General features: G+C 42.0%; 1 protein-coding gene across 6 annotated transcripts in view; it reads right to left on the bottom strand.

Annotated features, from left to right (window-relative positions):
- Positions 1-16,237: 16,237 nt before the first annotated feature.
- Positions 16,238-21,604, bottom strand: part of Hipk3 (homeodomain interacting protein kinase 3) — a 76,897-nt gene continuing 71,530 nt past the window's right edge. For all 6 annotated transcript variants that reach the window (XM_027422340.2, XM_027422339.2, XM_027422343.2 and 3 more), the window contains 3 exons: positions 20,961-21,196; positions 20,488-20,660; positions 16,238-20,096 (listed from right to left, as the gene is read on the bottom strand). In XM_027422340.2, the coding sequence (XP_027278141.1) occupies positions 19,620-20,096; positions 20,488-20,660; positions 20,961-21,196 (886 nt within the window). In that variant the 3' untranslated portion in view covers positions 16,238-19,619. The remainder of the gene's footprint in view (positions 20,097-20,487; positions 20,661-20,960; positions 21,197-21,604) is intronic.

Below are 21,604 nucleotides of genomic sequence, written 5' to 3'. Positions count from 1 at the left end.
AGGGACAGTTCACACATCCAGGCCGCTGCCTCGTTCGACACCGCGCCGGGGAACCCAGCCCTCGGCGCACCGCTCCTCACCGGGCATCTCCAGCCATGGCCCGGGAGTCGGAGGGAGCCTGGAGGCGCGAGTCGCTCGCTCGTCCTGCCTCCGTCCGAGGCGGGCTCAGCGGAGCCGCGGCTTCACACGCTCGGGGACCGGCGCCGCATGGGGTTCCCACGGTGCGGCGAGGGTGGGACGGGCGGCGCCCGGGTCCCTTCCCCGGGGCCGAATGCTGCACCCAGAGCGCGAGGCTGAGAGGCGCGGAACCCCGCGGCCCTGGCTCGTGCAACCTGCCGCCCGCCGCCGCCCCTACGCCGGGGTCTGTGTCCCCGCTTGTTCGCTCGTTTGCTAGGCTCCGGCTCCGGCCGCGAGTGCTACTGCAGCTCAGAGCGGCGCCTCATTGACAAAGAAAGCACGTAGCACCGGAGCGGGCGAGGGAGGCGAGGGAGGCGAGGCAGGCGCGCGCGCGCATCCCCGCGCGAAACCACCGCGCGCCCCCCGCTTCCGCGCGCGGGGCTCGAACCGTGCCCTGCACTGGCGAGGTCCTCGTTGGAGGGGGGGAGTGGCTTTCCTCCTACCCGGGTTCCCAAAGGTCAAAGGAGATAGTCCTTTGACCAGGGAAGGGACTAGACAGGATCATGGTCAACCTGCTGAGGAAGCTAGGTCTTCAGCCTGCATCTTGGAAAAGCTCTCTGAGGATGAGCGTGGGAGCTTTGTGCCAGTTGTTCACTACTTCTCTGAGGGTCTGGCAGACACCTGAATTCCATATTTAGCCCCGAAGAACTGAAGTTGTTGTGGCCTATTTGCAGTGAAACGCTGGCGTAAATAAAACACATTATAAACATTTGTTACACCCATACCACAGGAGAGGCAGTGCACTGGACTTTGGGACAACTACAGGCATTTCCAAAAAATCTCCCCCAAATAAGAGAGTTGACAAGTCAATCACTCCTAGTGGGACAATCGGCAGAGTCAGCTGAATTGCCCTTCTGCTCTTACCCTTGTTCTACCTTCGTGCCCTTGAACGGGCTACTTAGTTCTCAGGTGCTTCAAGCACCCTTCAGTCAATAAGCCATTTGCCCAGCATCCATGGCTTGCCAGCTACTGTGTTAGGCTCTAGGCATATAAGTAATGATGGAAAAACATTCACTGACCTGGTGAAACTCATCTGTTCATCCGACAGAATTCATTCATCCCAAACTGCCTGTTATATGCCAGGCCCTATTCCAGACACTTGGACAAGAGCCACAAGCATAATCCCCATAGGTAATAAATTGACTACCAGACAGTGCTAAAAAGCCTCAGAGAAAAATGGTAAGGTAAAAGAATGGAAAGTGGGAATAGGGGTTTGCAGCATTAAACAGGATGAAAAAGGGGTCCCCGTGAAGATGACGTTTGAAAGAAGACCAGGAGGTCAAGGGACAAACCAAGCAGAAGGAGCATTCTAGATAAAGTGATCCAATAGGGTGAAAACCCTGAGGCTGGCCTAGCCTGGTGTGTTCAAGGCATAGCAAGCTGGAAGGAGCTGAGAGGTGGAAGCCGGGCCCCACACCAACCTGACACAGCATAGCAAACTGGCATCATTCTGGTGAAGTGTTTACTCTGTCTCACCTGTGTCTGTAGCATTGCAGTAACAGTGTTTTGAAGAAAATGCATTGTAACATGCTAACTTTTCAGGTATGTCCTATCAAATCTGTTCAGATGTATTGAAATGTAGTAGTTCAGGCTGAGTATTCCTACTCTTAAAATCTGAAATGCTCAAAAAGTTCTAGGACTGGTAAGATGGTTCATGGAGCAAAGACACTGGGCAGTGGTGGCACACATCTTTAATCCCAGCACTCAGAAGCAGGTTCAAAACCAGACTGGTCTACAGAGTGAGTTGCAGGACAGCCAGAGCTACACAGAGGAAAGAAAAAAGGAGGGAGAGAAAGAAGGAGGGAGGGAGAGAGGGAAGGAGGGAGGGAGTGAGGGAAGGAGGGAGGGAGAGAGGGAGTAGGGAATTTAGTTACAGTTTTTCCCAAATAATAAGTCATTTTGAGGCACAAAGAAGGCCCATTCATGGAGGTTATTCAACCTTACAAGGTCTGAGGAATGGCAAGTGGTAATCCCAGAGGCAAGGAAATGGGACAGGGATGGTGGCAGGCAGTCTAGGCAAGGTCTGACAGATGCAGAGATCAAGTGTGCCTAGCCGGGGTGGGGAGAGAGGCAGGGAAACACAGGCTTGGGATAGTGAGGTTACTTCATCCAACACCTGCAACTCGTGGAGATACAGGACAGAAGAAGTTAAAGATATTCAGGCCTGTTCATGGAAGGTTCTGGATACATCTGGGCCTTTCCATGAAGAAAGGAGGAAGGGAAAGGAGGAGGGGACAGATACTCAGGAGCACCAAGCTGGCACATGGCTCTGTGTAGAAGCTAGGGACACAAGGTGGGTGTGGTAAAGGAGAACTTGGACCTTTCTAGCCACAGCTGTAGCCATCTGTGATACAGGTTGCATTAAAACAGAAAGTACAGAGTTGCTGGCCCAAGACATAAAAGATCCAAATAGAGAGTATGTAAAACAAGAGACACAAGACTTAGCCACAGCCATGTTCTCCATGACAGTTAAGAGAGGAAACACTGGGGCTACTGCCAAAGGGAGGAGATATTCATATTCTGTTTTGTAAATGGGATTTTCCCTTTGCTATTTCTTGCCAGACTTAGACATTACACAGATTGCTTTTCAGTTTCTGGTTGTTAGGTTGAGTGGCTCTATCCTCCAACAAGGCTGGACTTGAGACCAGATACCATTGTATCCCTCAAGAAGCTCACAGTCCAGTAAGCAAATCAGGTACACAGTGAGCACTCTACAGCAAGTAGGGGTGTGACAAAGATAGGTGAGGATTATTTATCCCCATGGGAACAGAGATATGAGAAGATCATCCATCTCCTGTGGGAACATGGACTGTTTCTGCCTTCAATAAGGAGAAAGACACAAGAACATCTAAAGTAGCAGTTTTCCAAGCACAGCAAAGGGCCAACTAAGCAATCATAAAAGGTTTAGCATCATGGTGGGAAAGGAAAGGAATCTAGTGAGGACAGCACAGTGTGGCCTGAAGGAAGGGGATACCCTGCTTCAGGGCAGGGAACCACAGTGGAGGCAGATGCCAAGAGCCTGAAATGCTAGGCTCTAGAACTCATACCTTAGCTAGTAAACGGGAGGCTGTTTCCCAGGACAGAAATCTTGGTGAGGCTTTCAGGAGAGTGGGGAGAATGAGACAGGGTCTTCCTGCATAGCCAAGGCTGACTCAGAACACACTTGTAATGTAACCTAGGCTGGCCTCAAACTCATAGCAATTCTCCTGCCTCGGTTTCCAGGTTACTAAAACTACAGACATGAGTTACCATGGCAGCTTGTTTAAATTTTGGATTGATGAGTCCTTGTTTGGTAAATAGACAAGCCAAACCCTTATGTTGAGTTAAATTTAAGATCTGCCTCTGCTAGCTAATGACTGAGAAAATCGTGTCTCTGTAAACCTCACCCATAAAACTGAAATGATCCAAGTAATTCCCACATGGGTTGTTTTAAGGATTGAGTTGATACATGTCAATCATTTAGACATGCACTTGACATACAGTAAGTGCTCAATCAATCTTATATATTATATGATAATTGCAACCCTGGTATTCATTTTTAGTAGTCTTAACTGAGGCTTTGGGACTTCCCTATGTGTTAATTGTTTAAAGAGTCAAAACAATAAGTAACTGCCCGGAGTTCCTGCTCCAAGGAGACAGACCCTTTCCCTGATGCTCCTGGAGACCCCTGAAGGGGCTTTCTGAGCCCTATCCTTTTCCTTTTAACCGGTCAAGTCAGCACCTGTGACTCACGCCCAAAAGGCGTGGTCAATGCTACCGGTACTGACGAATATGTTAACTACGAAGCTTTTCACTTTGTGGGCAGAAGACTCCACCTCTGAGTGGTGATTTCAGGCCCTGCTCTGAACTTTCTGTCATTATTCTGGGGCACATATCTAGACCTCTTTTTGCAACAAGCAGCTGTTGCTCCCCAAGTCATCATTTCACACCCGTATGCCTTCCAGTTCTATTCACAAATCTTTCCTTCCCATAGCCAGGTGAGTTAGTTCTAAATTCCAGAGTCTGCAGAGAGCTAAGCCTTGTCTCCACCCTCTCTGAGCTCAACCCTGAAGGTCCAGTGGGGCAGATGAGCAACCACACACCAGTGCCCCTGCTCAGAGCAGGGAGGATGCTGGGGAATCATGAAAAGCAGAGAGTTAGAAGAAGCTGGAGAGGTGAGTGAGGGATTTACCTTCCAATGGGGAACCAAAGCTATGGTGACTTCTAGGGCCATAGGATATGTTTCAAATAACTCCCAGAGTCCTCGTTTTTCTAAGGAATGAAAGGGAGTGTGGAGAGATGCATCAGCCGTTAAGAGCACTTCCTGCTCTTGCAGAGGACCTGCCTGAGTTTCTTCCCAGCACCAGCACTAGCAGCTCACAACTATCTGCAACTCCAGTTCCAATGGATCTGATGCTGCCTTCTGGCTTTCAGAGGAACCCAAGCACACACATTGTACCCACACATACATGCAGGAAAACATCCATATACATAAAATAGAAGTAAGATATATGCTTAAAATAAAAAGGATTTTTTTTCTTTTTTTCTTTTTCTTAATATGGCAGTTTCTACAGAGACCATGAGACTCAAGACAGGACATCACAAGACTGCCTGGCCTATATTGCCCACTTCCTCCAAGAATGGAAGGAATTTAAAATAAAATGTATATGTGGTTTCTCTTGCTTCTAATGACCCTGAAAAAATAGCTATAACTGGGAAGGTGCGTTTCAGGGTCCTTCCTACATCTGACTGGCCTGGCCCTGAGAAAAGTACTTAATATAGCTTTGTGGGTACCTCGTAGAAAGAACTGCCTGGGAGGGCCAAAAGATGCAGTCGAATTAGCAGTGCCAGAGGGCAGTGGGGGGTATGGGAGTGCTCCGATTAAAGAGTTATGGAAGATCACTCCCCACCCCACCCACCGCATAGAGTAGACTGAGAGGGTGAGGCCCTCAGGAGAGTGCTGCAGAAATGTAGGCCATCTTGGTTTCCCTTTCCTCTGATACCTCTGCCCCCTCTAAAAAGAGTTTCCCAGGTTTCAGCCTCAAGGCCTGAGATGGCAGGCAGGCCCAGCAAGACCCTTGTAACACCCACCACGAGCAGCTGCCAGCTCCCGGGTGGGTGAGGCTCAATTTAGTCCTCACAGAAGGCCTCCACAGAAGCCTAGCAACTCAGTGTTTGTTGACTTGAACTTAACTTCTGGTTGATAACATTTCCACTCCCCCAGGTTCTAGTTAATAATCCTCTAAGTCCTTCAGTGGTAGGAGGCAGTATATCTTGTCCTTCATTTCAAGTCATCAAGGGCCATTTTGTCTTGATGATATATATCCCTGATGCCTCTGGGATTCTCCAGTTAGAGCAGAGACATGGTCTCCTCCCTCTCCACAGTGACACTGTGAGGTTAGCTAATTTTTACTGTATATCTCTAGTTCCCTGGTTCTTTGTTTGGTTTTATTTTTTGTTCGGTTTTTTTTTGTTTTGTTTGTTTTGTCAAGCCCTGTGGGATGATAGGGACTAGTACTGGCTGTGGGAAATGCTAATGATTTACAGCTAGCTTCAAGCCCTGAGTCCATCAACCCAGAGCTCTTGGCTTCAGTATACCCAAGGTATCCAAGTGTCTACCAGAGATGTCAAGACAAAAGCATATGCCACAAATATTTCCATTTAAATATTTATAGCATTATTGTTCATAACAGAAGTTGAAACAGTCTAAAAATCTATCAGTGAAAAGATAAACAAGTTTGGTACAACTGAGCATTGTTCCCCAGTGAGCAAGGACAGGAGAATACTGTTTTGTGCTACTACACCAAGGAACCTGAGGACACCGTGCCAAATGAAAGAAGCCAATTACAGAGGCTACATAGTTTATGACTCTAGTTATATGAAGTATCCAGAGGAGGCAAGTCCAAAGAGACCAAAAAAAGTAGATTCCTGGCACCAAGGGATTAAGGATGCTAAGTCACATAGTTCCTTTCTAGGGTGATAGAAATATTCTCAACTAGATTGTGGTACAGGTTACATCATTCTGTAAGTATACTAAAACTGATGTCATATAAATTCTATTGGAGATACATTGGGGATTGAACCCAGAGCCTCTCAAACACCATATGAGGGCTCTACCACTGAGCTGCATCCCCAGCCTCATAAAGCATGTCTTAATAAAACTGTTCAAAACAAAAGCTGGACCTGGCAGAAGAGGCTCAATAAATCTCAGATGCTGTCACATAATTCTTTCTTGAACACATAAAAAGGAAAGAGATTTTGTACTTCAATTTTCACTTTAAAGTACTATCTTTTTTTGAAAGGTCATTAAGAAGTATATTATAAAAATATATACATATCCTAACAAGGATATTAGCACATCAGCAATAAATGTCATCACCTGAAACAACCATTGCTCCCTGTCATTTGCCAAAATGTCTGTTTTATAAGGAGATCTGATTAATGCATCTGGAACTAGAGGAATCCAGCATCCATTTAGAAGCCACAGGCAAACTCTTAATACCACTTTTCATTCTTGAGTGCCAGTTAAGTGTCTGACAATACTTTGTGTATACCAACCCAACCATGTTTATCATTTTGTCACAATGGCTGCTTGAGCCATCATTTTGATCTTCACTCCATTCATGAAACAACCTTGATTGTCTCTAATCTCCAGCACAATGTTCTATGGGGTTGTGAAGATGAGTTAGTCAAAATCCATATCCTTGGCAGTCTCAGAGTACAGCAAGGGAGAAACAAAACTATAAAGCAATCACTTATGTTATAGGTGAAATGGCATATGGACTTAGATCTCTTCTGGTGTCAGGTGAGGCTTATGAAGGCTACTAGAGGGAGGCTTGGTAAGGCAGACAAGATGAGTGCAAGAAAGACGGCGTTTCCACCATGCAAAGATGCAGAGGTAGGAATTCATCAGTTGCTCATGCAGTTGTTCTGTACAAGGAACCACGAGTTTTATTGAGGGAAGACATCATCATCTGGTGACCTCCTCAGAGTTGGACAGTAACCCAAAAGCTGAACGCCAAGATTTTTGCACTTTGCAGATTCTGATAGGCAGAGGTCTTTTTTGGCCTACAGTGCATCATCTCTTCCCCTGGTCCAGATTTCTTGTCATCTCCACTGCTACTAAATGGATGAAGACTGAATTCTAGAAAGACCACTTGGGCAGGTAATGAAGCAGGAAGCCATGGGTGGATTGGGACACAGGAAGTCAGTCACATGATGCAGTTCCCAGGTCTGAGCCAAGACAAGGTGGGGAGGGTGGAGGAGAGAAGAACTGTGTTGGCTTGGACAGCGGCAACTAATGATGCCAAGTGGAGGGGGAAGGAAGGGAGAGTCAAGGTGTCATATGTCTGAGAATACAGGAAAGGCAGAGAGAGAGAGAGAGGGAGAGAGAGAGAGAGAGAGAGAGAGAGAGAGAGAGAGAGAGACTAAGAGAGCACCTGAGTAGCCACATCTGCTGGGCGGGTCCAAGTGTTCACCCAGCATCTCTGTTCTAACAAACTCCACGTGACAATGATGCTGTTGTACCACACATTTGAGTAACGTAAGACATATGCTTTAGCTTAACCCAAGAATTTCTTTAAAATGAAGTTCCTGGACTTTATCAGCTTTTGAGAAGCTGTTTCTGCCTCCTCAAAAGAACAAAACCAGGGTGGTTTCTTCTCTTCCCTATAGGACAATGTGGTTCGCCACAATGACTGTGTGCCATGCAGTTGCTGTCTCCCCCCCCCCGCCCCCCGCCCCCGCCCCATGTCTGTTGTTTTTAGCTAATGGCACACCACAGGAGCCACTGTGTGCAGTTCCACTCCTTAAGAACGTTAAAGTCTGGTGCCTTTAACCCCAGCACTCAGGAGGCAGGGGCAGGCAATCTCTGAGACCAGCCTGATCTACAAAGGGAGTTCTCAGCCAGTCAGAGCTACAAAGTGAGACTCAGTCTAAAGAAGAGAGGAAGGGATGGAGGGAGGGAAAGGGAAGATAAAGGAGGGAGGGAAAGGGAAGATAAGGGAGGGAGGGAGGAGGGAGGGAGGGAGGGAGGGAGGGAGGGAGGGAGGAGGGAGGGAGGAAGGAAAGACCATGTCAAGGTCCAGCTCTGTATCTTTTCCTTTCCCATGGGGAAGCATGTCCAATATTCCTAACTCCAGGATTAGGAATTCCTATCCTTCAGCCGTCCTACAAATGAACAAGACTGCAGCCATACACAGATCTATAGGCAGCAGCAGCAGAATTGCCCCAAAGGAGCACTCAAAATGAACCACTAGATAAGATTATTTTTTTTCAGCTCCTGAAACTTTGGGGGTCATTTGTTACTTCAGTACTATCATCCAAAGCAGACTAATTAATGAAAGAACAGACACAGTGTAGTCAAAAATGAATTTTTAATGAAAAGTTATTGAGCTGTCAAACATTTTTTTTAATAGAACCAAGGAGCTATACAATAAGGTTGTGGTATGATTATAACTGCCTTGATTATGTGAATGCCCTTTCTGAGGAAAGCTTAAAGAATATCAACCTTGGCTTGATAGCTCTGGATACAGCATCCTTCCAGTGAAATGGAGTCACAGCCCCCGCTTCCTAATTTGTGCTATAGACATCAGTGGTTAAGTGCTGAGTGCTTTATGGGTGTCTGCAGAGATGGGCGGATGTGGCATGTACCAGCTTCTCAGAGCTGATGACTAAATTTTCAGGAGTTTGTGAGCTACTTGTTAAACACAGTCATTATTTTTAAATCAAATTACAAAAGTTACAATTAAATGCCATTAAAAATCAATTGTTGACACAGGCAGCGCTCACATTCCATGGTTCCAACGTGCATAAATTTCATTTACCATCATTTAGTTAAATAACACTAATTTGCCTATAATACTGATTCATTTTTTAGTTGTCATAGTATAATAAGTGTCGATGGCTATATAAATAAACTTTGTTAACTCTTCAGTCTACAAATCACGAATACAGATACCTCATAAACACTGGCCAGTCACACTACATTTTCCAAAGACTTGCAGTGACTAATCATTGTTCATCTGTCATTGGGTCCAGGCAGACAGCAAAGTGTGTGGCTGGGTTACCTTCTGGTCTTCCAGAGTAATGAGCCTACATAGCATTTTTAAAAAGTGGATGATCAGGAGCTGGGGAGGTGGCTTAGTGGTAAGAGCACTTGCTGTGGAAGCCAGAAGACATGAGTTCAAATGCCCAGCAAACATGTTAAAAAGCTGGGCAGAGTTGTGTGCACCTATAATCCCAGGACTGGGAGCAGGGTGGGAGATGGAGAGAGGAAGAGCCAAAATGGTGAGTTTCAGCATCAGTGAAAAACCTTACCTACAAAAATGTAGAGGGAGCCGGGCGTTGGTGGCACACGCCTTTAATCCCAGCACTCGGGAGGCAGAGGCAGGCGGATCTCTGTGAGTTTGAGGCCAGCCTGGTCTCCAGAGTGAGTGCCAGGATAGGCTCCAAAGCTACACAGAGAAACCCTGTCTCAGAAAAAAAATGTAGAGGGTGGGGTTGGGAGGGAAAGACATTTGACAACCTCTCTGTCCTCTACCCTTACAAGAGCCTGTGCACACTGCACAATACACATATACATATACACTACAGAAAAAGATGGAGGGGGTGGGGGAGAAAGACTTGTCTAGCAAAGATGAAAGGAAGCAAAGAATGAAGCAATGACTGCAAGGTGAATGGACCCAGAGAACTAGTAGCTGATTGTGAGAATGTTGATATGCACTGTTCAGATTATTAACAAATCTGGGGGGCTTGGAAAGGACAGATTTATCAACAACATCCATGAGCAAAGTGATTCTGACAAAAACCACAAAGATATCCAGGGAGGAAGCAATGTGGAGGAACTTCATGTTAGAGGACCTCCCAGACAGTCATGGTAAGGAAAGCACTAAAGCATAAAATTCAAAAGTTCAGCCACACTTGTCAAGAGCACAACAACTTGCCAAGGAATAGGAACCCTCATCTTTGGAGGAAGAGTTACAGGGCAAACCAGTCTTCACTGCAGCAATGGTTTACATTCTTATACTACATGAGCTTCACTTCTTTCACTTCTACAAATAGTTCAGCCATGACAGGACTTTGTAATACCTTCACACAAAAGCTTAAAAGTCATGAATGATTGTGATTTTCTTCTATTGATTACAACTTTGCAGGGACTAATTGCACTCACCACTTTCCACTTCCTAGTTATGCTACACATTCTATTATCTCCATGCTCTAAGTTATTTCTGTCTGTTGGATCTCTGTCAAATGTTGTGTCTCTCTTCATGCCCAATGATACCAGGCAAGCCACTTGAAATCATGCCTGATGGAAGTATTTACCCTATGGACTGGCAAACACTTGACAGGTTGCTTTGTTGACTGTCTAGAATTAAGAGTATTGGAAAACCTGGCATATCCCTGTAATTTCAGCCCTTAGAAGGCTGAAGCAAGAGGTGTGTAAATTCAAGACTAGTCTAGACTACACAGCAAGAACTTAGACAGCTAGGTAGGTAGGCAATAGATGGATGGACAGATAGATGATGGACAGACAGACAGACAGACAGACAGACAGACAGGGAAAAAAGTGTTGGAAAACAACCATCATCAGACAGAACAGAAAATCCACTCATGTCATTTATGAATGAGATGTTACAATATGTATGCCTCATACCTGTTCATCAACAACATTTAAATCAGATCTGTTGAAGCAGCTAGTAGTGAAATACAGCCTGATTTTAATTGTCAAAACATGGCTGAATTCTAGTCTTAGGCTACATACACATACAAGAGTTTGGCAAAATGCAACCAACATCCTTTGATTCCATCCTATGAGAACCAATATAGAATTTATAAGTGTTCATTATGTGCTAAACATTCTCTATATTGATTTATAGAAAAGCTAAGTGCATATGCACACACTTTCCCACCTGCATCAGTAAAACTCAACTGGACATAGAAGACATAATCAGAAAACATGTCTAAAGGGGTAAAACTATAAAACTGAATTTTTCTCTATTATTATGAATCAACTAACTACAGTGTCTCTGGGCCTTTTCATTCTTCTTAGAAATAAAAGAAAGTTAAAAAGTTTGGCTGGGTGAAAGGAGATAATCTAGGTCTTGATAAATGATATTTTTCTCCTTCCAAAGCTGCCAAATTCTAGGTGTTTTCCTTTGCTGGAGACATTATATATATATATTTGACTCTGTGGCAGGTCACAGAGGGATAAACACATAATGTCAATAGACTTGGAGTATTGTCGGTTTTTAAAACTATTTGTACAGCTGAAAACCCCCCTCACATTGGACTATAAATGTCCATGGGACACAAGATATACTTAGTTCTGCTTTGTTCTAGATAGTATGAAACAAACTCTTAAAGAACTCTTCCTCCCCCTGCTGGTCAGTATGGAACATCACATTATATTGAACAGAAGACCAAACATGAAAACTGGATGCCTAGACCAATTCAGGACTGATGAAACTTGTTTGATTTTTGTTATACATTTTTAAGCTACGCTTTGAATTCATTGCCAACATTTGTCTCATTGAAAAACAAGAAGTCATAGCCCACTGGGTCTGCCTTGCTGTGTACTTGCTGGCCCTCGGGCCTAGAGAGTTTACTTTCCATGTTGCTATCAGCCTTGCCAGCTGTTAACTGTTGCTCTCTTGAGTTTGCAACCCCCCAGCTCCTTCACTTAAAAGAGTAAACTGAAGCCCAAACTTGCTCACAATCATACTCAATAACCAAAATGGCACCACGGAGTAAATGTAGTCCCCCAAATCCCATTCAAATTTAACAGATGACTGTTAAATTCATTCCCTTTAAAAAAAAAAAAAATGTTTTTCTATGTTGAGTATTTTGCCTGCATGTACATCTATGCACTACCTGCGTGCAGTGCCTTCAGAAGCCAGAAAAAGGAGTCAGTTCCCCTGAACTATAGAGTTTCAGACAGTTGGGAACCACTGCCACATGGGTGCTGGAAATTAACCCAGGTCCTCTGCAAAAGCAGCCAGTGCTCTTTTTTGTTTGTTTGTTTTTCAAGACAGGATTTCTTTGTGTAGCCCTGGCTGTCCAGGAACTCGCTCTGTAGACCCAGCTGGCCTCACAGAGATCAGCCTGTCTCTGCTTCCCAAATGCTGGGATTCAAGGTGTGCACCACCACTGCCCGGCTCTTAACATTGAACTATATCTGCAGGCCCCAAGTTTGTTTATTTACTTAGCAAATATTTTAGTACCTACTGCAGTCAGGCATAAAGCAAATGCCAAAGATAAAAATGGTGAAATTCAGAGTTTCCAGTTAGTGAATTAGACTGGATAAAAGGGATGAGGGATCATAGTGATGTCTCATATATACAAAGTTAAACAGTACATTCAATGAAAGAAATAAATGTAAATCAAAATAGTATGCATGCTATGAAATGCTCAAATTTAATTAAACATTGCTATCTGTAAAAGAAAAAGGTGAGGCTGGAGAGATGGCTTGTCAGTTAAGAGTCTTGTGGAGGACCTGGGTTCACTTCCCAGCACCAACATGGCAGCTTACAACCATCTGCAAATGTAGTTCCAGGGGATATGGCACCTTCTTCTAGCCTCTACAGACACTAGGCATGCACATGGTATACATGCATGCATGCAGGCAAAACAATCATACACATACAAAAGTAAATCCTGTTTGGTTTTTTTTTTTTCTTAAAAAGCAAGTTCTTTGTATTCCCCATCTTCAATAGTTAGAACAAACCCATTCACTTTAAATTGAGAGCATGGGTATTAAAAATGTTGGAGGTTTGTAAACTATGCAAAAAACCTTGTCATAAATCGGAAGTAGAAAACAGTAGAAACTGGGCCAGTAAGATGGCTCATTGGGTAAAGGCACTTGCCATGCAAGCCTGGTGACTGAAGTCTGTTTCCCAGAGCCAGTGTAAAGGCGCAAGGAGGGAACAACTCCACAAAGTTGTTCTGATGTTTACATGTGCACTGTGGCACATGCTCTCATGTGTGCGCTGGCATAGAAGCAACATGTGTAGATACACACACACATACACACACCAATAAAGGTAAAAAAGAAATCTAAAATTGCCTGCATGTATAGTAACTATTTGAAGACTTTCTTGTCTGTAAATTTTTAAAAATATGTTTCTATGAACTTCCCAAGCATATTGCAATATGTATTATTTTCTAGGATGGAAAATATATTATTTTTTACTTCCTATGACTATACTTATCATATGTAAGCATAGGGTCAATAAGATAGGACAATGTGATCACAAATGGTACAAAAATCTACATGATATGGACCAGAGGCCTAGAAAAAAAAAAAAAGCCTATAAAAGCCCTGGAATACAGGAAAAAAAAAATTAAAAGTTCACAATCAAGAAACATCTTAGGGTCAGGCAGTGGTGGTGTACACCTTTAATCCCAGCACTCTGGAGGCAAAGGCAGGTGGATCCCTGAGAGTTTGATACCAGTTTGGTCTACAAAGTGAGTTCCAGGACAGCCAGGGCTGTTACACAGAGAAACCTTGTCTTGAAAAACAAAAGCAAACAAATCTTAGGAAACACAAAGCAAAACCACAAAGGAAAAAAAATGGCAGTAAGTTGGGCTTTATTAATATTCAAAACTTTCACTCTTCCAAATACTGTGTTAAAGTAAAAGGAAGCTGGTGTAGGGGTACATGGCAGGGCGATCTAGAGTCCCAAGCCAGCTTGAGCTACAGAGAGTTCAAGATCAGCTTGGATAAGGAGACTGTCTCTAGAAAGAGAAAAAGATACCAATACAAACCTCTTGATCGCAGATTGGAACTCATGCCTCTCCCTCTCTCATGTGGACTTCAATACCACCCTAGAGGGTCTTCAAGCCTGTAGTCCATTCTACATGAGCCAACCAGAGTGAATTTTTAAAAACACAGATCAGGCTGTATTTGACCACCTAAGTTCCATTTTATAGGTTCTCAGTGTCTGGAATTATTAAGTCTACACCCTTTCTTCAGCAGAAGGCTGCATACCTACCCCCACAATGGTATCTTCTGTCTCTAGCACCCCATCCATGCACTGAGCTCTGACATCCTTGTTTTGATTGCAATAAAAGCTCATGTTCTAGTTAAGCTTTTGTGCAGTTTTCCCCTTGTGTGACTAGCATTCTATTCACCTCCAATGCCACGTTACTGGCACTGACTTGGTCTCCCTTATCATGGTGAGGTAAGGCAATGGGCCTTCTGCCTTGACCAATGACAAATACCTAGCATTTGGAACACAGATACTTCCTATTTTGAATGCGATATGCCAGGCAAGATAGCAGGTGCTAGTTTAAGTGTGCACTCAAAGACAATTCCATGCTGTTACCCTACAACCCCTTCAGAAAAATTTCTATGACCCTAGATCTACTTAAATAGTTCAATACTCCTTGGTATTCCCTCAAGTTGAATATACCTTCAGGCAAATCACAAACTCTAGATTTCCTCTAAATATAGGACCAGGGCTTGAGCCTTAGTAACAGTTTTTTTTTGTTGTTGTTGCTGTTGTTTATTAAGAATCCAACCTCACAACAACTAAAGCAAAAGAAAAGTATCTGTCAGGTTAGAAGACAATTAGAATCCTCACATACTGCACGTGCAAACTATTTCCAGGACTATGGAACACTGTGTGGTGATATCTTGCTTGAACTAATAAAGCTTGTCTGAAGGTCAGAGAATGGAACTTGCCACTAGCTAACCATAGAGGTCTGGAGGTTTGTACAGATAGACAGGAAGTGAGGTAGCTCGACGGAAACAGGATATAAGCAGGGAGAAACAGGAACTCACTCTCTTGTCTGCTGAGACACTTAAGGAGGTAAGGTAGCGTGGCTTGCTCCTTCTTCTGATCTCTCAGCATTTCCCTCATTATCTGACTCTGGGCTTTTTATTAATTAGACCACTTAAGAGCTCTTCTTACATTTTGGTACCCAACGTGGGGCCCAAACCCACAACCCTGAGATTAAGAGTCTCAGGCTCTACCAACTGAGCTAGAAGTGACATACACATGTATACTTATGTATACCTCTTATGATCTATTAATTATATTCCTACACATACACTGCATACACATGTGTTCTCCAAAGGGTGGACAATAATAACATCCACAGCAATACTATTCCAAACACCTAAAAGGGGCAAACTTATCCAAATGACCACCAACAAAACTGGTAAACACACAAAAGAACACTATAGTGACATGAGTTTAAATGAATTTTGTGTAATTTGGAAGACTCTCACCAACAAAGTGTTGAAAGAAGCAAACACTAAAATATTCACCTACTTTATACTTCAATTGAAAGCTTGTGGAGAAATATATATTCCCAGGTGTGTTTCTGCTTAGCTCTGGATTTGACTCTAAGTACCAAGTCTCTAATCACTGCTCTGCCCTAATGGAGTATGTCCCACACACCTGCCTACAGATTTGTGTCCAAAGTTAAGGACTCAATAACTGAAGCTGGCTCGGGGTAACTAACATGTTACACTTTTCAAAAATCCATATGACTGCCCTATCCTCCATCCATGAATAGCAAAGAGAAATATTATCCTTAAAAATATTTAAGAAGCTGGGCATTGGTGGCACACACCTTTAATCCCAGCACTCAGGAGGCAGAGGCAGGCGGATCTCTGAGTTTGAGGCCAGCCTGGTCTACAGAGTGAGTTTCAGGACAGCCTCCAAAGCCACAGAGAAATCCTGTCTCAAAAAACCAAGAGAGAGAGAGAGAGAGAGAGAGAGAGAGAGAGAGAGAGAGAGAGAGAGAGAGAGAGAGAATCAAATTTTTTATGGTTATGCTTCGGTTTCAGGTATTTCTGGCACACTGTGCCAGACTACAGTTTGAAAAGCAAGGTGGGAAGATGACTAGTTGGGGTCGGCCTGGCTCTATCTCAGGTTCATACTCATGAGCAGTCAGACTTTGGGCAAGTTATATAAACAAGTTGTACCAAGTCCTTATTCGCCTAACAAAATTCCTAACATAAGGTGGCTCTATGCATCAAATGAAATGTCAATGCTTAGGTAATTTGGTAATGCCAGCCTTTCCCATCTCTGCCCTTATGAAATACTGGAGTGGAAAAAAAGTCAGCAAGCTGTTTGCTGCAATATATATATTTTAATTCAAAGTGAATCAACAGTAATACACCATAAATTCTTATTTTGACACTCACCAAAATAGTCACCTGGAAAACCCGCTTTTTGTGACAAAGTACAGAAGGCTTGGTCACATTTAAATCACTGAGAACTAGAGAGAAATACTATCGCAAACTGTAATAGACATTACATCCATAAAAATTTTCCCAGTCCTTATTGTAATATTGCACAGTGCAATTGCTACATGGCAAACTAGTGTAGCATCGAAGTAAAAGCAAAAACAAACCAAAGAGAAAAGCCACAAGAGTAAAACTGTTCAACAGTTAACAGTTCAAACTAAGTCATTGGATTTATAAAGGGATCATTAAAATGAATCTTCCTACACCTTGCAGTGTATGATTTAACTTTTACAGAACACAAGCCAAGTTAAAAATTAGCAGTAGAGATATTAAAATGAAAAGGTTTTGCTAATAGAGTAACATATTTAATACCCTGAAGAAAAAAACCTAAATATCAAAATAATTGATTAAAAATTCACTTGCAAATTAGCACACAAATATGCAACTTGGAAATCATGCAGTGTTTTATTTAAGAAAACATTAAAACAAAACTATTAAGATAGTTTTAAAGGGGGTAAGATCCAGATTCTTCTTCCAATATGCTAAACTTAGACTTCAGGGGGATTCTGAAGTTTTAAATTTTGAAACATACTAAAAAGCCCATGATTGCAATTAATTAAGAGCAGTGCATTTACTGTGAAACACCTTTCAAAAGCATTACTATGGCATGAAAATGTTGAGTGTTACCATCTACTGTCAATTTAACAAGGCTGCTCCAGTCAGGAACTGAAATACAGAAAATGCATCAAATTTGGGCAGTAAGCACAGCTTACGGGCCACTTCTGTGCCTGTTGTGACACAATCAATCTTTGTACTCGGTGTTTCTGAAACATCCGTCACCAGCACTAAATCTTTTCCAAGAAGCAAAGAGACACCAGTAACTTGCTGGACCGTAAAACTCAAATGAGAAGAGCAGCAGTTACTTAAATAAGAACTCCACAAATGTGTCATCTGTAAATAAGTTAATCTCAGTCTACTCCTTTTTGTAATGTGTGTTATATATATTTTATTTGTATAAAATGCATAGAATCAATTACTAAAAACACTGAAACCTGTGGGGGAATCAAGTCCTTCATTTTCAGTGACTAAAAATGTGCTGCTGGTTTTTTACTTTATGATCTAATACTGTAATTTTTAAAATCAACTTCAGGCACATTTATGTCTTGGATGATTATTAAATAAAACACTGCTTATGTCAATGGAGTAAAGAGAAATGTATCATTAGCTTTATCATCAGCGCTGTACTAGAGCTGTACTTGTGGTGTGCAACTTGTTTAGTAAAGAAAAGCTGTCAATCCAAAACATTTGGAGTTTTACACTCAAATGTTTTGTACTGTTTATTCCAGTAAATGCTGTAAGATTATATTCCAGACTTTTAAGGAAAAAAGTTAAGTCAAGCCTGCAAGATACAGCTTTCTCAAGTGTCTACAATGCCAGTATGAAAATAAAAAATTAAGTTACATTGATACATCCAAGTTTTTATATGCAGTGATGAGCACAAACATTAATAGAGATAAAATACTGATGCAAATAACACACCCCAAAATAACATAGGCAATTGTTTCCATCATTTACAATACAGTAGTTACAATGACACTCCAAACAGAAAAGCAAAGTAAAAAATCAAAACCCCAGCTTCTATCTCGTGTAATTAGACTTATACAGAAATTAGAAGGCTAAATAACAACTAGTTAATCACCTAATTTCACAGCTATCTGAAGTGGCAATCGTTATATAGCAGCTTATCTATGATACATTCAAGATAAATGATACAATTTATTACTTGCCTGGAAGCTAAAACACAGCCTTGGTTTAATACCTTTCCTTAAATTCCACCTCTACACTACAATATACTTGAGGTCTATGCAAAAAGTAGCTACCTTTTTATATAAGAAATGGATGATTAAGTCTTTGGTGCTGTAAAAGCAACTTCATTTAAACATCACCACCATCACCACCAAGGGGAGGGGGAGGGAAAAACCCAATACACACTTCCTAAGAGAAAAAGCATGTAATTTCTGTCCCTGACGGAATGTATTAAATAAGCAAACACCACCAACAAGCAAAAACGAGTACTACAATGTAAAAATACTTAAAATAACCAAAACCAAAAACCTTCTCACATGCATAAATGAAAAATTGCACACAAAGAACTCACATCTTTTCAAGCTTCAATAGTAAATATTCTGCTACTATGTATTAAATACTGCATGGTCTGCCCAAGCTAAGATGAAACCACATCATGAATCAATGAGCATTTTGCATTTTCTTTCATTATCTACTCAAGTCATGCCTACTGCACTTCTAAACATTTTTATGAAGTCCAATTATACAGCAAACACTCCCAAAATAAACTTAGGTTGTATTGCAGTTTCACTTAATAGTATATAAAATGCTGTGCTGTGACAGATATCAACTATCCATTAGTTACTGAATCAAGTTTTCTTAAGCACTACTAACTGCTTGCTTTTCTTGAAGCTAGATCATTCTGAAAAAAATCAGACAGCAGAATTCAGCTATAGCAAACATGCTGCCCTCTTACTAAGGAAAAAGCAGCTACTATCTGAAATCATACCACACAAAGCCAAAAGGAACATTACTCTACTGAAAGAAAACTAAAGAGTAGGTCTGAATTTTAAGTGCTGCAGTCCTCAACATTTACAGATAGGTAATAACTTGAACAACCTCAAATATTTAAGGCACTATGTGTGGGAACGGTTTACAATGCAGCTGAGATTATTAGAACAACATTAAGAGCCAAGTCTAGGCAACATTTTGCCCATGCAAAAGACACATGCAAATGTAAAGAACAATAGCTCAATTGCTTAGGTTAAGTGCCCCAACACGTACACACTAAGACACAGACAGTACAATTCACTCGTATGCTGTAATTCTGACACATGTGCATCTGTTGCTCTAAAGTCTAGACACAGAATGGCTTCCCAAATGTGGACGTGTCTTGCACTAGTTAGAAGGCAATTTTATAAAAAATAGCAGGAGCAAAACTGGACTTCTGCTCCCATAAGTCACCTGTCTAGAGTTACTACATAAGAAGATACATGACCAAAGACAAGTTATACCAAATGTGCAAAACACATTAAAAGTGAGTTTTTTTAAAGCTCAAAGTTGTTTAAATTGCACCCAAGTCTACATGATTCAAAAATAATTTTCTTGTGCCATGGCTAATATTTATTAAATACCATGTTTTTATTTTTAATCAAACGTTTGTATCATTGAGCTTCCTCAATATACTGTTTTTGAGTTTTCACATATATGGATACTGGCTGAGTTTTGTTGGACTCAATGGAAATCCAGTATATGCAGGTGATGCTGCAATGTAAGAATGTGGAGGGAAAATTGGTTTGTATTGAGTCTGATGAATGGTTGGGGATGGTAACAGACGGGGATTTATGCCCACTGGGACTTGGTGAACTATGCCACTGGGATGGGAGATATTGTAAGTTGGATGCTGTAACATAGGTCTTGAGGTACACGGAGAGGCTAAGAGGTGGGCCACTGGTGCAGCACTACTGAGGGTAGCTGATGATGGGTATGGAAGTAGAGTAGGCTGTCCTCCAAGGTGCGTATTTCCAGCCAGATGGGCATGTACTGCTGTGTGGTTAGGACTTCCATGAGAAAGAGTGAATGGGTTACTGGTAACACTAGTAGGAATATATGCTTGTTGTCTTCGATGCCCGAAGTTTCCATTCCACTCTTGATGCCCAGTTCCAAAATGCTGAACCTAATCACAAAGAAAAACATGACTGAACAGCACATTCTGTAAGATCAAAGTAAAGAGCAGGCGAACTGTGACTGGCAGCTCACACTGGACCTCTCAGAGTCTAGTTGACTAAGGAAAGGGAAACATTTTTCTGCTTCTTACTATTACAGCTAGCATTACTGTTATTAATCCTTACACTCTAATAAAACTAACATTCATATATATCATTTTATTAAATTCCTAAACAATCCCACAACATAATTATTCCTCTTATCTCTGCTCAGTATACACACATCCCACACCACATCCCATACACATAAACAAAATCAAAAATAATAAAGTAAAAGAAAAAAAAACCACTCATAGTAAATCCCACAAGTGCACAAATGCACACATGAACACATGAACACACCTGGCTGAAGTTCAAATGCTGCTGCTGCTGCTGCTGCTGCTGCTGCTGCTGCTGCTGCTGCTGTTGCTGTTGGAATGCTGATGTAGGTTTTTGCTGACGAGCACCCGAGGCAGAAGGATGGTTCAGCTTTCCAGGGGCAGGCTGTCCTTTTATTAATGGCTGGCATGTAGAATCTGGCAACAATAACCACCACACACATACAAAAATGACAGAGTTGTGATTTCTGCTTCTCTAATGAAATTAGACATGTGCTTACAGATTTTATACAGTGATTGAAGAACCTTCATTTAAAATTTTAAGAGAAAGTCATGGCTTCTAAGCATTGAGTGACATCTAAAGAGTTGGTTTTGATTTTTTTATGTGTAATAGATATGACAGGGTCAAGATGGCAATTGAAAGATGATTTCTGATAATCCTGGTCTCCATGTTCTCAAACTCAGATCATTAAAGGACAATCAGAGAACTAAGTTTACCTGTGTTTGCCATGTGCTCATCGACATTCAATCCACTTTCTATTCCCACTGGTGGCTCCACAGCAGTGCCAACAGCTGGCTTGGCTTCTGTGCCAGCACAAGTCCCCAGCTCTGTGTTTTGGTGAGTATCCTCCACAAAACTGCTCTCTGCAAATGGACTGTCATGTCCCGAGGAGTCTGATGTTGGAGAGCCATCCACAGTCTCACACCCACTTTCCTGTTCATCATCTGACATACTACAAGAAAACATTTTTATATTTTTAAAAGTCTCCAGCACACTAACAAGATGCTTAGTTATTTTATATAGATTTTGCCCTTGGCCAATGTTACTGTTTTTTTATTTTTTAATTGGCCAATGTTAATTTTTTTCCTCACAGTATTTCTAGACTATTCAGATAAACCAAATTCTTCCACTTCAGAAATATCCTTTTGGCACTTAACTATTTCTTCTTTCCTCACATTAGCTCCATCATAATAATAGTTCATAAAATTTGTCTTTATAATTCTTCAAAATAAAAGGTACTGTTCTAGATGCTAGGAAGACGTCTCAGTTGGTAAAATGTGCACTGTGCAAGCATGACAACTTGAGTTTGGATCCTAGCACCTACATAAAAACTTGAGCACAGCAGGGTATATCTGCAGTC

The sequence above is a fragment of the Cricetulus griseus genome, chromosome 6 (genome assembly GCF_003668045.3).
Source record: "Cricetulus griseus strain 17A/GY chromosome 6, alternate assembly CriGri-PICRH-1.0, whole genome shotgun sequence".
Classification (NCBI taxonomy): Eukaryota; Metazoa; Chordata; class Mammalia; order Rodentia; family Cricetidae; genus Cricetulus; species Cricetulus griseus.
The sequence above is the reverse complement of the archived record's forward strand: the minus strand, read 5'-3'. Positions and strand labels throughout refer to the sequence as shown.